The following is a 16,960-nucleotide window of genomic DNA, read 5'->3' as shown; positions in this document are numbered from 1 at the left end:
GTTAAAACATTCAAACACACTTACTTAACCAACATATTCGTTAGGAACAATTTATATGGCAGAACAACGTTTGCCGGGTCAGCCGGGTATTTCCTATCAATTGATGCAAACATCTTTCCGATCTGTTAAGAAATGTTCGAGTTATAAGCATTCGATATACGGGCAGGGTTAGCACACAAATCGGCAGAACAAATGTATGAGAAAAAAGGAAGTTCTTCCAGTTTTCATGAATTTATACCGTTTAGAGATTAGCGAATTGTAATGTATAGCATAACAAACAAATCTTAGAAAACTTTCGATTCGATTGGTATGCAAATCATGAGAATTTGTTCACAGTGAAAATAGTTACTAACGTTAACTTTATTTCATATAAACGTTACATGTTTTCTGATTTGGCACCCTTCCTGAAAGACGCAGTTCTACGTCAAAAAAACCATTACTTATTCGCAAATACTTTCATCACTTTATATGATTTTTTTTGCAAACGAATAATATTGAAATCTTGAGATAGTTCTTTTGAGGATTTTGACATATTTTCTGGGATTTTTATATGAGTGAAAGCGCAGCTCCATATCATGTGTCGGATCCTAATGGATACGATGGTGTTTCTGCTGGTATCTTAGACAATCGTTTGGCTTTGCCAGCTCGAGTCGTGTCTCCCGACTTTAAGGCTAGGCGCAAATTGAGACGCGTATGGCGCGAGTAACTTGGCGCGATGTAGCGCCTGTCTTTGTGGCTCATGGAAACAGATGGAACGGCGCATATTGGTCAGATGACGCGAGATGGAGGAGCGCTCGTGAGACATGTCTCGCTCGACGCTGTGGCTGAGCCACAGTTTCTCGTGCTGCTCATGCTGGTTGTGTTGGCGCCGTGAGTCTGATACTGTATGGTTGTACCGGTCGGAAGGTTGTGTTAGTAAATAAATATATCGCGCAACTCTGTGTGAATCAGACATTGTATGCGAGTGGCACGTCATTTACACCAAACTGCGACTCAATATGCGCTCCACCACGCTACGTTTGTGGCACGAAGGAGTCGTGTTCGCTTACGAGCGCTATACGCTTCTCAATTTGCGCCTAGCCTAATGAGTATGGTAATCAATGTGGATCATGTCCCAAGAGGAATTTGTGTGAAGCGTGAAGCTACTACTTGCTAACAACAAATCTGTAGTACTTCCGTCGACCGATCGTCGTGGAAACCGATCAAATCGTTGAAATCATCCCAAGTAGACCGGCATGTGAGCACTCGCTCGATTGGCCAGGGACTGGGTATAGACCATAATATCGTTTGGAACCATCTGTAGAAGATTGGATTCCAAATAAAAAGCTGGATGTATGGGTGCTACACGAGTTGACACAAAAAAATCTTTTAGACCGAATCAACGCCTGTGATGCACTGCTGAAACGGAACGAACTCGACCCATTTTTGAAGAAGATGACGACTGGTGATGAAAAGTGGATCACGTACGACAACCTAAAGCGAAAAAAGCCGTGGTCGAAGCGCGGTGAGCTTGACCGTTTGAAGCAGGTGATTGACCAGAAGCGGCCAGAAATGATCAATAGGAATGGTGTTGTTTTCCACCAGGACAACGCTCGGCCTCACACATCTTTGATGACCCGCCAGAAGCTACGGGAGCTCGAATGGGATGTCCTATTGCACCCACCGTATAGTCCGGACCTGGCTCCAAGTGTCTATCATCTCTCCCGGTCCATGCAAAACACTCTTGGTGATACTAAGTTGGCCTCAAAAGAGGCTTGCGAAAACTGGCTGTCTGAGTTTTTGCGAATAAGGAAGGGGGTTTTATAAGGGGGGGAGAATGAAGTTGCCTTTTAAATGTTAACAAGTTTGCGAACAAAACGGCGAATATTTGACTTAAACTGGATAATTCTAAGTATGTTAAATAAAGCGTCAAATTTCGATCAGAAATACGACATTTCTTTTTCTCCAACCCTATATTACTGAAGGGTCAATACCCATATTCCGTTGTATAATTCCAGAAGCTTCGCAGTTTTAATCTTTTCAGAATTTTTTCAATAGTCTGTTTTAGCTATTGTTTTGCTTCTAAAAATGTTCCCCGAGAGCACAGCTCATACCTCGTGTACAAAATTGAAACTCCGTCTTAAGAACGGATTCAATGTTGCAATAACCTCGACAATATTCGGAAAGTCGTTCGGCAACGATACTACCAGCATTGCAAATGTTTCAGTTTAAACTGGATTCTTCCAGTTTTTTTCCCTCGATCCAGTAAAACAGTTAAAACTTCCAGTTTTTTAAAATCTTATCCAGTTTTACCCAGTTTTTTTATACGTGAACATCAGTTTTACCCATTTTATGCTAAATAAATTCTGAATGTATAAATGTTATCCCTTCCTCGCCCTTCCTATCTCATGATCAGTTTAGTTTCTTGCCATTTATCGATCGAATCTCTTCTTACAAACTCATCTAAGTGTTTTTTTTCTTCTGCTTACACTTCGTTATTCAATACGGTTAGCGCCCGATCTCATGAGGGAAAGTATTGTTTTGTGAGATCTGAGGGCACATATTGTTATGTTTCCCTCACAGAATCATTGTCTAGATTATTTTTCATTAGTTATAAGAAATATCAGTGCTTTGAAACGGCAATTTTGCAAGTAATGTTCAATTTTCAAAGCTGACATAAAAACAGAGTTTACCAAATAGTGCGGGTGGCAACCGTCAAACGGGACGTATTCTAATTTAAGATGTCACTATCGCATATGGTTTGAATCGCTCAACTGATTCCGGAGATATGGTCGGAACAAGCTCCGGTGAACATGGAATATGGAAAAAAAATAAAAAAAATAAAAAATATGGAAAAAAGTGAACATGGAATATGGAAAACGAGATCATGTAATGTAGACCTGGGGATTCCAAAGTCTTGGAAGCACCTTTGACAGAAACTGCACCAACGATAACGGGCGTTAAATAAAAAATGAGAATTTTTTCAATCACATATAAAAAAATATTTTTTTTTCATCGATTTCAGTATTTTTTATTAATAACATAATGTATTTTCTTCAAAAAAAAACGTCAGTGAATGTTTGAGTAAGAGCCGTGGTCTGTTCGACGCAACTTTGTCGCGATGCTCTCACAAGAACGTTGTACGGAACTTACATCCGTTTTCCGGATACAATCCCGGATTCTTGTAGTCATTTGCTTTGTGTCCTTGGCCCTCCAATTGTTTTTATACACTAGGGCACTGAGTGAGCCAAAGAAATCCTCTATTGGGCGGCACTGGGGCAAGTTTGTTGGGTTACGATCTTTCGGCACGAACGGTATCTTTTTCTCCTCAAGATACGCCAGCGTCTCCTTGGCGTAATGGGAAGACGCCTTGTCCGGCCAGAAGACGTACTTCCCATCCGCGTGATGCTCGTTCAGGAACGGCAGCAGGATTTTATCGAGGCACTCTTCTCGATAGATTTGTTGGTTGATTGCCAGACCGCTCGGCTTAAACCAAGGCTTTGAAATGTCCCGGTCGAAAATGGCGATGTACAACATAACCTTTTTTCAAACTTGTGCTTGAACTTGTATTTCACTTCAGGCGGTGTGGATGACTTGTCGCTGGAGTAGTAATTATCTTTTCCTGGAATATGCGTTTTGGACAGCGGAAAATAGCTTTCGTCGTCCAGAACGAAAGACGTCCCGCGGTATTTTTTGGTCATCCACCGACACTGTGATTTAACCGTCTCAATCTGCTCCTCCGTGTACTCCGGCGACCTCGTCTTCTTCCTGCAGACGATTCCTTCCATCTTGAGGGTCCGATGGATCAATACGTGGGAGCAGCCATACTTCCGACCGGCGTCACGCAGACTGGTTGCGTCCTTGTTGTCAAACAGCTTCTTTAACGATGTCTTCCTCTGCTTCGTCATTATCGTCACCGGACGACCACTTCCGATCTTCCGCTCTACGTTCAGGGAACCCAGGATACGATAAACCGTACTGACAGGTACATTTTCTTCCTTAAAATGTGCCACCGTGAACTTTTTTCCTTGCTGGAAATGCGTTTCGTAGAATCGTACAATGCGTTCGCGGAGCACGTGCTGTTTCGACGCCATCTTTGCTTTGACTAAATTCAAACTAGCAAAACCAAACACGCCTACTGTTTCTAGGGAGCCCAAAGAGCAATTTTCTTGGAGAAAGAAAATTTTACGCTCTTTATTTGAGTTACTGAAAGGTATTGAAAAAATTCTCATTTTTTATTTAACACCCGTTAGCCTCTTTTGCAAGGGTTAGGTTTTACTGGGACCCACTCTCACAATTCCATTTTCTTGAGAGCTGCTAGGCATCTGAAATAGATGGAAATGAAAATATGATTTACTGTGTTTTACCAGTCGAGCACCTTCATTTGATACAAGAAGGGTATGAAATATTTGACAGTCTTCTCAAGTTACTCGAAGGTATTTTCCATATTATGGAAAATGAAATATGTTATTCAAATGAACAAAACATAAAAACAGAAAACGACTGCGGCGAATATTTTCTCATGAAGCGTCTTGAACAGTAATTATTTCATCTAATATCCTTCCCCACACTCTCTCTCCCTCTCTCCCGCCCATAGGTGCGCGTAATCAAATCGGACAACAACGGACTCGGCATTTCGATTAAGGGCGGCCGCGAGAACCGCATGCCCATACTGATATCGAAAATCTTCCGCGGGATGGCGGCCGACAACGCCAAGGGTCTGTACGTGGGCGACGCGATCCTGTCGGTGAACGGTGAGGACCTGCGGGATGCGACCCACGAGGAAGCCGTTCGGGCACTGAAACGGGCCGGCCGTGTGGTGGACCTTGAAGGTAAGGAAAGGAAAAACAGCGAGAGGAGCTATTATTAAATTTGCGGAGAGAAAACAAAAGACGGCCGGCCAACCGCGGCGTCGGGGCAATTGCTAATTGAAATTCCACGCAGCAGCAGCTGGCAGCAAGAGGTACCACGGGGTACGTGTTCCGTGACGAGATGTTTGCTCTTGTGTGGGAAAACATCCGCCCGGTTCAAAGCGCAATCGGTCGCCGATGAACAGTTTTATGCTCCGTTGGAGGGGTTTTTCTGTTTCATGTTGAGAATCCGGGTGATTGATTCTGATTTGCCTGGATCTTCCGATGAAACGAGCCAATTTCTGCTAATTAGAAAATTTATATATATTTTCATCCACAACGGGACGAAAACGAAAACACAAAAGTTCAGAAGTTTACTGAATCAACTGCTCCAGTTTCCGTTCGCACTGCCACTGTTGTTGAATAACAAAATTCTAAGATGTTCCCCGTCCCACAGCTGGGGTTGAGGCGCTACGGATGAACCCAGAACAGGCAGCATTCGAACTATTCCGATATTGAAAGTATCTTTCTCCTTGCCCTGGTTTTCGCTGATTCCGTTTTACTGGGGAAAGAAATTTCACCACAATTCATCTTGGGAACAACCGAAACTAGCGCTCTCGGTGAAGATGCAAGACATAAAAGTAACAAAAGTTTCAGCGGGTGGATGATAAAGTAGATAAAGTAGATCGTCTGTTGTGGCTCGCAAGGTTTGTTTTTCCTTTGAAGAATGGACTCGGCGAGGAATTGGATGGAAAACGGTGCTGTTCACGTGTTTTCACGTTACTTTTCTGCAACATTAACTTGTGTATGGAAATGTAGTTTCGTTTTCGAAGTTTGTTATATACACTAGTTCTGAGAGTGCCCATCGGTCGTTTGAAGTGTTGACGGAAAAAAAAGGATACGACCAGCGTCGGCCAATTGTGTCCTTTCTATAGATATGCTGATTTGTAATACGGACTGTTCGGTGTGGCCATAACTTATGGAACTGTTGGACGTTACAGGCTAAAAAAAAACATTATGTTGCATTAGCTCTGGTTTGAGTTTTTAATATCCTGACCAGGGCCCGAAATCTTCGAAGGTGAAAAATGAAGACCGACTCTACTCTCCGTAGCTTCGCTTCGACTAGAACTGCTTCGGCAGTCGCCGCTAACAAAAAGTGACTTGACTAGAAAATGAATTGACTAGCGTTGACTAGCGAGGATGACTGGTGAACTAATCCAGTCAGTGTTTTTAATTGACTCGGCTAATTAATACAAATCTGCCTCTTCATTCAACTGACTTCAATCCACACTTCCATTTCCCCCTGACACTAATTTTATACCTGCGTACGCAATCTTATTTTTACGTCCATATAAAGAGGAACGAAAACATGATTTCTGATGCAAAAAATGGGTGGGTTATAGCTATGATATAACCGAAAAGTTGACGTGGAATTAGCTCAGATAACCAATCATTTGTTTGTATTGATTAAATTTTTGATTGAATTAAACAATTTCCGAATTCAATCGAATTTAATATATTTGTTTTGTGAGTAAAGAGATTGAATAAATGCCATGTAAGGTCAATTCATGCATTGTGATAGATTATGTTCTTCGTTACAAGTAAAGTTAATGACAGTCCTTTCACGTTTGGTGTGATTCCTAGGACAAAATATGTGAACGGAAGAATTATCAAACGTTTATTTTATTTTACATTTCCCTCTGAAGTTTACATCTCTCAAGTACACGTACTTCTCGAACCGCGAATTTGCTTAATTTGAGGAACTTCAGGCACTCAGTGCCAGAAATTCAGTGAGCAGAAGATATGAAGTAATATCCTTCAATGCAATCTTGAATAACCGAGCCAAAGCGTTGTGTGCGTACCCGTTTTTGTAATCCGTGTTAGGAAAACACATTTCGGAGTGCAAAAAAACATGCGGGTGAGGAAAGTACCCCCTGCTTGCATGAATCAATAACTTCAACTTATACTTTTTATATTTTAGAGCATTTAAACTTAAAAGTTCATTAGCCTCAAATGTCTGCTGACTGACTGATTACTGATGATGAATTAGAGAGGTTCTAAACTTTTCAGTTCATTCGCCTCTAATGTCTGCTAGATTTTCCCAGGTTCCTAAGTTTAGAAGACCGTGTTAAGGAAACATATTCTAGTCTGCACAAAGGCAAGCGAGTACAAAAGTACTCGCAGTTTGCATTATTTGCAGTACCAATTTCCCCACGCTCCACGTCTGTGTTGGAGAAACACATTTCAGTCGGAACAAACCCCGACTTTCATGTGTTTGCAATGCCGATTCCCCAAGGTTGCTTGGTTATGATGGCTGTGTTGGGGAAACCGTAAATCGGGCCAATCAAAACGAGGTTGTTAGGGCGTTTAGATAACATTTTACAGTTATTCAATTGTTTATCTAATGAAAAATAACATTTTATTAATTGCGATAGATGCGTAGAAATATTCCCTATCAATTGATGCAAACATCTTTCCGACACATTAAGAAACGTTCGAGTTATAAGCATTCGGAATCTTTCATTTTTCTTGCATGTTCTTTGTTTATGTTTTCACTTTACCCCCCATATACTCCGGTAAGACGTAGTCACACGTCAAAAGAAGTTACCCCATCAATGGACGGTTTATTGTCTACCCATCGTGAATTCAAACCAACGAACTTAAACATTTATCAATTATGCTATAAAGGTCCTCGCGTTAGTATTAGTAAATAGTGTGCAAAATAGCGCACATACACTGCAAGCTATTTTATACGTTGTGTAATTTTTGTGTACGATACAAAATAATCTAGCTCCCCTGCAGCGTATGTCAAACCACGTTAAACTCAAACATCGATGCATGCACACGTACATGGGAGAGAGGAAGAGAGGAACGAATTCGTTTTGGGGGAAGTCACTTCAAAATGCAGTGAGGACAATCTGACTGGGAAGAATGAGGATTCGAACTTTAAATAGTCAATAACGACGCCGGCCACGTCTTCAGTCACCAGAGAAACGGAAGGAATGTTAGTATGATATTCGCAGCCTCCACAGCGTGGTTTCCTTGTGATTATCATGGAAGGGATATTTGTTAGTGGAAAAGGTCGAGAATCTGGATTCACTAAGGTAAGTGATGTGATTCTGTGAATGCGAACTATCGGCCGGTCGACGAAACGAAAATTCGAGATTCTCGTGTGTCATAACTAGCGATATTCGCTTAGTAAGCGATCGATCGTGAGTTCAAAACTCAGGACCCTCATTGACCATCTTTGTGTTGTTACAGAATAGCTACGTCCACGCAACAATCATCAGCGATGGAGATCGATTCACGGTCGAAATAAGATCGATTCATCCATAAAACTGCTCTGCTCTGCAAGAAACATCGGGCTGTTGTTCTATAAATAACACAACAATGATCAATCAACTGTCTCCGCTGTGGATAATGGAAGAACAGAAAGAATACTCTTACGCCTAAATGGCTACTGTGTGAATGTGCCATATGTAATGGTATAGAAGGAATACTGGCGAACGGCAACTGTGTAATGTGCTAATTATAGATATGATAACCATGTGACATGTACACGATTAAAATTCGGCTCTGTTACAGCTAAAATGCTAATGATCCTTAAATAAATAAATGGGATAAAAAAATAACTAGCGATAGAGAATTTATTTAGGTATCCTGAAAAACCTGAGAAGGTAACCGAGAGAACTCTTCTGCCATACAAATGAAATACTAATTTCTGCATTACTCGAGGTTGAAAAATCTTGAACGAGAATATAATCTGATATTATAATGATGAGTTTTGTTAGAAATACTAGGAATTGTTTAGCAAAAGATAAATTCAACGGGTCGATTAGAGATCAATCAATGAACAGTTCTGCGATTAGACCCATGAACTTGCTCATAGTAAGAAAACGTGAATGTTTGAAGGTACTGATAACAAAAAACAAATTTTGGGTGGGACGAAGTTTGCCGGGTCAGCTAGTTAATTATATGTTCTTGAATGACATCGTTGTTAGTTCAATTGGATTTTGTGTTTGTGGCATTAAGCTGGATTTCTCAGGTGGAATAGCGCGCTCTGGAAATAAAAATTATGAATGGAAACTTATTTTTCTGTATAAAACATGTGTTCCATGTAACGGGAGATACATGGTAATTGCAAGTGAATCAATAATTTTGAGCGAAAATTGTGTCTGAAAAAAAAAAATTATATTATAAAGACAAGTTTTGGTACAGATACCAGGAAATTTGTAGTACAGCGCGGACTCGATTATATACAGTTTCTGTTTTCTTTTCACTGTATATAATCGAATCCTGTGTATAATAGAGTCAACAAAAATTTTTTTTATTCGTTTTTGCATGTTTTTCGTTTTTTGAATATAAAAAAGGAATTTGATTTCTGATTCATTACCTTAAAGTTAGAAAATACCTTTCTCACATGACAAAAATAAATTTATCCAGATTCTCTCAGGAGGTTATAGACGATCATATTTGATAAAAAAATCCTTCTACGGATATGTTCCAATTCCACAATGACAGAGTCATAGAACTTTTTTTTTTTGTTTCGGACTCTGTTGCCTCAAACTGTCTCTGCATCACAAAGTACGCTACGGAAGTCGATTCTGTTACTTTCATTTGAAAGATGGGAAAATTTAGTACAGGATATAGTAGCGAACATCTAAATTAGTGGATTTTAATAACATTTTGGAAGGGAAAAATTAATAATTTTAATGTGTTATTATTAATTTCATCCTAAAAATTTATATTAAACTAGATTGTTTCTATCAATTAAATTGAAGCTCTTTAACCGCTCTACAATTTGTTCTCTGACACCTAAATTCTATCTTTCTTAATTTGGCTGCAATATCGATATAAACAATTCCTGGTGAAAATTCAAGCAAAATCTTCAGAAATCACTATTTTTACCCCACTACACACGTAATACCCACTTTAATTACACCTTAGCGTTGAAAGGTTACATTTCTTCTTGAAGTAAGTCATATTTGAAATATAAAAAAAATATTTTTTCCAAACTGTATATAATCGAGTCTAAAATTGTATATAATCGAATCACATAGATTCGAGTCTGTATACAATCGAGTCCGACCTGTAGAAGGAAATTGTAAAGGACCAGTTAGAAGGTCAATCAATGATGAGCTCTGCGATTGAACCCACAAACGTTCGCTTATTAAGAAAACGTGAAGCTTCGAAAGAATTAATAAATAACACTGTTTATCTTTATCTTACTATAGCACAGAGAATGTAAAAAAAACCGCGCTCATACTCACGTGAAATTTAATTCCCTTCAACGTTTTTTAAAATATTTAAGAAAATAAGCCGTTTTGGCGCAAGATTACGTTTTCGAGAATATACGTTTTCAATACCCCCTGCCCCTCTCCATTTCAGAGAAGGGAGGGGTGTCATAGCATCTTAAAAACATTTCTCGTACCCAAAAATCCTCACATCCCAAATTTGTCTCTATTTGCCTGATTAGCTCTCTAGTTATACAGAAATTTGTGTTTCATTCGTGTGGCAGCCCTCCCCCTTAGAGAGTTGGGAGAAGTGTCTATCCACCATAGAAGCATTTATTGCACCCTAAAACTTCCACATGTCAAATTTGGGTTCGTTTGCTTGATTAATTCTCGAGTTATGCTAAAATTTGTGCTTCATTTGTATGGCAGCCCCCTCTTAGAGAGGGGGGAGGGGTCTCGAACTATCGTAAAAACCTTCCCCGGCCCTAAAAACCCCTACATAAAAATGTTACAATATATATAAGTTAACACCCACATCCCCATGTACTACACGAACAGATCAACTAACCACCGAACAACAGCGGTGACCCACTTCCAATAGAGCTAACGCATCAGTTCTCCGGGCGACACATGAACAAACAGCGCATCATCATTGACGGCGCATCGACCTGAATATTTGCACCGTCAACATCATCGATACCAACGACCCATCGAAACATCGACCTATCGTTCGATACACAATCCTAAGGCTCAGCGCTTTGGCCAGGTCGAAGTCCACCACGATCGAGCTCACCGGAACCAAACTGGAGAATCAGCATAACCGTACGCCGCGTTAGGGAACTCAGCTCAGGCTAATTAGTAAGGAATAAAGTCAGTCATAATTCGATGTTCAAGTGAGGTAGTTCGTTTATAATTTTTAAAAACCTTCCCAAAGGCCTAACTTCTTTAACTGGCGCAGTCGGTAGGATGCGATTACCGCTCAAGTGTTTCGAAATAGATATGAAATAGTGATCGAATTGATTAAGTGCAGAACAATATCGGATTAACAGAAAATAGAAATAATCTAGTGCAAAGTGAAGTTTAACTGAATAACGAGAAAAAGAGGCCCAAATACAAAAGACAATACGTGTGCTTCGAAAAAGACTTGAACATTACTAATGTTTGTTTCAAAGAAGAAATTTATCAGATCAATCAATGAAGGTGCTATCGGGAAGAACCACTCTGCGAATATTAGTTTTATTCTCCATGTAAGTAATTCTCCACAATTATTATCTTATACCTTCTATATAACTAAAGTTAAAACACCCAATGTGGCAGAATTGATATCTGCATAAATATTAATAATATCATTATCAAAAGAAATTAAACGTATGTGCAAGTAGACCACCTCGCGTAGCGAGTAACTAGTGTGTAACAAACAGAGAGCATATCTGTAGTTCCACTAGTGCGGAAAGTTCTTATCAGACCATCCAACGGTGAAGTGCTAATCTCACACCGCGTAGGAGACTGATCGCATAGCAGAGTGAATATCTGTGGTAGATGCGATCGGTACAATAAGATTTCCCCCGGTCGAAAGCACAGTGTCTACACAGCAGAGAGAATATCTGCGCCGCGTGTAGCCAGCCGCGTTTAGATTGTAAGAAACAATCGCCATATAAAATATCGCGTTTAGATTTAAGAAAATTCTAAAGAAAAACTAATCAAATTTCTTCACCCCCGAGATATAGGATTTGATGGACCGTTTCCATCCCTATAATTTAAGAAATCGAGAAATGAACACGGAAATGAACAATTCTCCTAACCCAATACCTCCTCCTCCACCTCAACCGAATCCTTTACTACCCCCTAGACAGAACATGAATCGAATTGAAGAAACAAACAGAATATTCGAACAGGCTGAAAAGATTACGAAATCTCTCCAAACACCCCAAGCGGTGAGAGAACTGCAACCATTCGACGGCAATCCCGTTAAGTTGCATAGTTTCATTAGGTCCGTCGAACATTTTATGCCATTCATGGAACCTATTAAAAATACACCTTTCGAGCAAATTTGGCTTCAAGCTATAAGAAGCAAAATAATTAATGAAGCGGACCAAGTCCTAGAAACTTATGGAACTTCTCTCAACTGGGATGAGATTAAAGCAAATCTCATCGCTTATTATAATGATAAACGTGACTCAGTCACACTTACCCGCGAGCTGTTTCAACTTCAGCAAAACGGATCAGTTGAACAATTTTTTGGACAAGTACAAAATCTTCTATCCTTACTAATTAATAATACTAATATTTCTCCAAGAGAAGAGAATATTAAAAATGATAGAAACTCGACGCATAAGGAAAATGCTCTACAGGTTTTCCTAGCAGGGCTGAAAGAGCCGATTGGAGGGAACGTGCGTGCACGTCAACCCAGAAATATAAAACAAGCATTTGATGCTGCGGTAGAAGAACGTAACTATCAAAGTCGTACGGGCTTAAGTAAACCGACTTTAACACCACGTTTACCCAAACCAATACATTTTTATCCTCAATTACAAACTCGTCAACCGATGTTTAATCATCGACCATTTATTCCCCGTCAACCATATCAATCATATCAGCATGAAAGTATTCCAACCAGACCAAACTTTACGCCTCGTTTTCCAGCTCCACCTCAGGGCAATAATACCAACAATGGACAACTTCGGAAAGCATTACCGAGTCCAATGAATGCTGATAAATCCATTCGCTCTAAATATGTAAATTACGTTAATAGACCACCGCATAATTATAATGCAAGAAGCCAATTCTTTCCTGCTGTCCCACCGAGACCAGCACGGATAACGGAATTAAGAAATATTGAACAAACTCAACAAAACGCTCAAGAGTATCAATACGAGTATCAATGTTATCCCTTGGCAAGTTATCACCACGATTACTACCCAACGCCAATGGATAATTATTCATACGAAGAAGACCATTCAGAAATACATTTAGAAAATGAGCAAGAAACTTCCAATGAGACCTACGAACAAGAAACTTCTAGCGAAGCAGTCGATAACCTAAATTTTCAACTGGAAAGCACATCCCATTTCCCCAGGTAAACTCAAAAAATTTCATCCCTTACATGGAAATTCCCACACGTCAAGGGTTTGGATTGAAATTATTGATAGATACGGGAGCTAACAAAAATTATTTATGCCCCCGATTTGTGAAAAAATCCTTTGCGCTGCCTACACCAACTGTTGTCTCCAACATCTCAGGCACTCACAAAATTGAACGATATGTCGACTTCAATCCATTTCCCGACTTAACTGATAAATCGTTCAAATTTCATATTTTTGATTTTCATAATTTTTTCCACGGCCTTATTGGGTATGAAACGCTTCAGGAACTTAAAGCGAAGATTGAAACAGATGACAATTCCATAACCATATTAGGAACAAAACTTCAGATGCTCAGAAAACATCCAGAACCTTTCTCAAAGGAAATTTCAAGAGAAACCATTCATAATATAGAGATACCAGTTTCCGAGCAATCAGGTGATTTTTTACTAGAAGATGATCTCGAAATCAATACAAACCTTTTCATATGTGCTGGTTTATACCAAGCAGTAGGTCATAAAGCCATTGTCAGTCTCAAGAACAGTTCAACTGAGAATCAAACACTTTCATTAGATTATCCACTTGAGATCACTCTTAATAACTTTGAATGCTTGGTTGAGCAAAACGAATTCAATTTTTTGGAAGCTCGTCCTGACAGATTCAGAAAACTTATGGACCAACTTCGTCTGGATCATTTAAACAGAGAAGAGAAAAATAGTTTGATCAATGTCATTGAGGAAAATCAAGATATTTTTCACCTCGACAACGAACCCCTTACAGCTACTAATGTTGTGAAACATAAAATTTTGACCCATGATGAGATACCTGTGTATCAGAAAAGCTATAGGTATCCTCATTGCCATAAAGAGGAAGTCGGCAAACAAATTCAGAAAATGCTTGATGAAAACATAATTCGTCCTTCTACGTCACCATGGAATTCACCCATTTGGGTCGTTCCGAAGAAAGCGGATGCTGCAGGTATTCAAAAATGGAGAATCGCCGTTGATTACAGAAAGCTCAATGCTAAAACTGTGGATGATAAATTCCCCATACCGAATATCACGGATATCCTAGATAAATTAGGGAGAAGTAAATATTTTACAACCCTAGATTTAGCTTCGGGATTCCACCAAATTCTGATGGAAAAAGACGATATTCAAAAAACTGCATTTTCAACTGAGAACGGCCACTACGAATATCTAAGAATGCCATTCGGGCTGAAAAACGCCCCGGCAACATTTCAGAGAACAATGAATGCTGTGCTGGTAGGCCTAGCCGGATTTATCTGCCTAGTGTATATGGACGATATCATTGTATTCAGCAGCAGTTTACAAGAACACTGCAACAACTTAAATAAAATTTTCGCTGCTCTTAAAAAAGCCAACTTAAAAATACAGCTCGACAAAAGTGAATTTTTGAAGAAAGAGGTCTCCTTCCTCGGTCACGTGGTGAATGAAGAAGGTGTAAAACCAAACCCAGAAAAAATTGAAGTTATCCAAAATTGGCCAATTCCCAAAACCGAGAAGGACATTAAATCCTTCTTAGGAACACTGGGATACTATAGAAAATTCATAAAGGATTTCAGCCGGATAACGAAACCGCTAACACAATGTCTTCGGAAAAATGAGAAAGTAGAACATACTCCAGAATTTCTAAAAGCATTCAACAAGTGCAAACAGATACTTTCTAGCAGCGCTATTCTAATACACCCAGATTTCGAAAAAACCTTCATATTGACAACAGATGCATCCAAATACGCAATAGGAGCTGTTCTCTCACAAGGTCCAATCGGAAGAGATAAACCTGTTGCTTTTGCATCGAGAACACTCAGTCAAACCGAAGAAAAGTACTCCACTATTGAGAAGGAGTTACTAGCTATTTATTGGGCAACCAAATATTTCCGACCGTACCTTTTCGGAAATAAATTCATTTTATACACAGATCACAAGCCGCTTACTTGCGCCGTGAACTTGAAAGATCCATCAAGTAAAATTGCCAGATGGATGATTGCTTTAATGGACTATTCCTACGATATAAGATATCGTGCCGGAAAACAAAATGTCGTTGCCGATGGCCTCTCTAGAATTCCCCAAAATTTAAATCTGAATGAAGAACAAAATGATTCTTCATCAGACGCTGCTACGCAACATTCGGCAGACACCGATGACTCGGAATTTATCGCATGTACCGAAAAACCGGTAAACACTTTTTCCAATCAGATCATTTTGAAAATAGATGGAACTGAGAGTGAGACCACCGGAGAACAAGTTTTTCCCAAAGTCCTAAGACACACGTTTACAAAAGTGAATTTTGGTGTACCAATATTACTAAGAATATTCAAAGAATTCATGGATCCTAAAAGAGTAAATTGCATTTACTGCCCAGAAAATCTCATCAACACCCTTCAAATTGTGTATAAAAACTATTTTTCTCGCGTCAAAACGTTTAAAGTAGTTATTTCACAAAAGTTCTTAATTGACTTAAAAACTGAAGAAGAACAGAATGAAGTCATAAATACAACACATACAAGAGCTCACAGAGGCATCGAAGAAAATCTGATGGCTATCAGCCAGAAATTCTACTTCCCGAACATGAAAAGGAAAGTTAGAACACACGTCACATTGTGCAATACGTGTAAAACTGCTAAATATGAGCGACATCCTTATAAATTGAACCTAGCCCAAACTCCAATACCTAAAAAGCCGCTAGACATAGTTCATGTTGATATATTCATATGTCAACCAAACACGTTCATATCCGTGGTAGACAAATTATCGAAGTTCGGAATGCTTTTTCCAATTAAATCGAGATCGATTCCTGACGTCCGTTCAGGACTGACAAAATTCTTCTCAACATATGGGATACCCAGACTTTTGGTCAGTGACAATGAACCAGCACTAAAGTCTGTTGAAGTAAGAGGCATGTTAGAAGAACTAGGAATTGAAACATATTTCACACCATCTAATAAAAGCGAAGTGAATGGAATCGTTGAACGATTTCACTCAACAATTGCAGAAATGTTTCGCTGTTGTAGATCGAAACATGAGGGATTAAGTAAGAAAGAGTTGTTTAGAGTCACTGTAGCACTTTATAACGACACTATTCACTCTTCAACCAAGATGCGACCCAAAGAAGTATTCTTTGGAATAAAAGAGGGAGAGGTGAGACCGAGTAACATTGAAGAAATTGTTAGGAAAAGGAATGAAATATACAATGAAGCAACATTAGCTCTCATTAAAAAACAAAAACAAGATTTACAGCACCACAACAAAAACAAGGAAGCTGACCCATCACTGGAAGTGGACGAAACTGTATACGTCGCGCGCCAAGGGGTCAAAAGTAAAACAAAGGATAAGTATAAACGATATCAAATCGCAAGAGATAACACAAAAACCTTCCAAGATCAGAATGGAAGAACGATACATAAAACAAAAATAAGACGTCAAAGAAAATGACGTCTCGAAACCCAAAGTAGTACTCACATATTTCTCTATTCCAGATTAGCCCTTGATGTTACAGCAGAAGTGACGATAACAGACCTCTCACGACATGATGGAATAATAGCATTTAGCGAGAGAGAAGCGAAGATTATCACATCTCAACATTTCCATCTCCACATCGTGGATTTGGAAAAGTTCGAAAGTAGTTTCACCAACCTCCAGTATACGTTACACCAGTTCGAACGACAAAATTTCACGAAACCATACCTTAAAACATTGGACATTAGGATGAAACAAATTTCCGACAATTACAAACAGTTGAAACCCATACACCGACAGAAACGAGGACTCTTAAACCCATTAGGAACGTTTATCAA

At 39.4% G+C, this 16,960-nt stretch overlaps 1 protein-coding gene across 2 annotated transcripts in view; it reads left to right on the top strand.

The window, feature by feature from the left end:
* LOC129770177 (beta-1-syntrophin) overlaps positions 1-16,960 on the top strand; it is a 652,823-nt gene that overhangs the window by 352,136 nt on the left and 283,727 nt on the right. For both annotated transcript variants that reach the window (XM_055772842.1, XM_055772843.1), the window contains one exon: positions 4,577-4,811. In XM_055772842.1, coding sequence (XP_055628817.1) covers positions 4,577-4,811 — 235 coding nt within the window. The remainder of the gene's footprint in view (positions 1-4,576; positions 4,812-16,960) is intronic.

The sequence above is a fragment of the Toxorhynchites rutilus genome, chromosome 2 (genome assembly GCF_029784135.1).
Source record: "Toxorhynchites rutilus septentrionalis strain SRP chromosome 2, ASM2978413v1, whole genome shotgun sequence".
Lineage (NCBI taxonomy): Eukaryota > Metazoa > Arthropoda > Insecta > Diptera > Culicidae > Toxorhynchites > Toxorhynchites rutilus.
The sequence above is the reverse complement of the archived record's forward strand: the minus strand, read 5'-3'. Positions and strand labels throughout refer to the sequence as shown.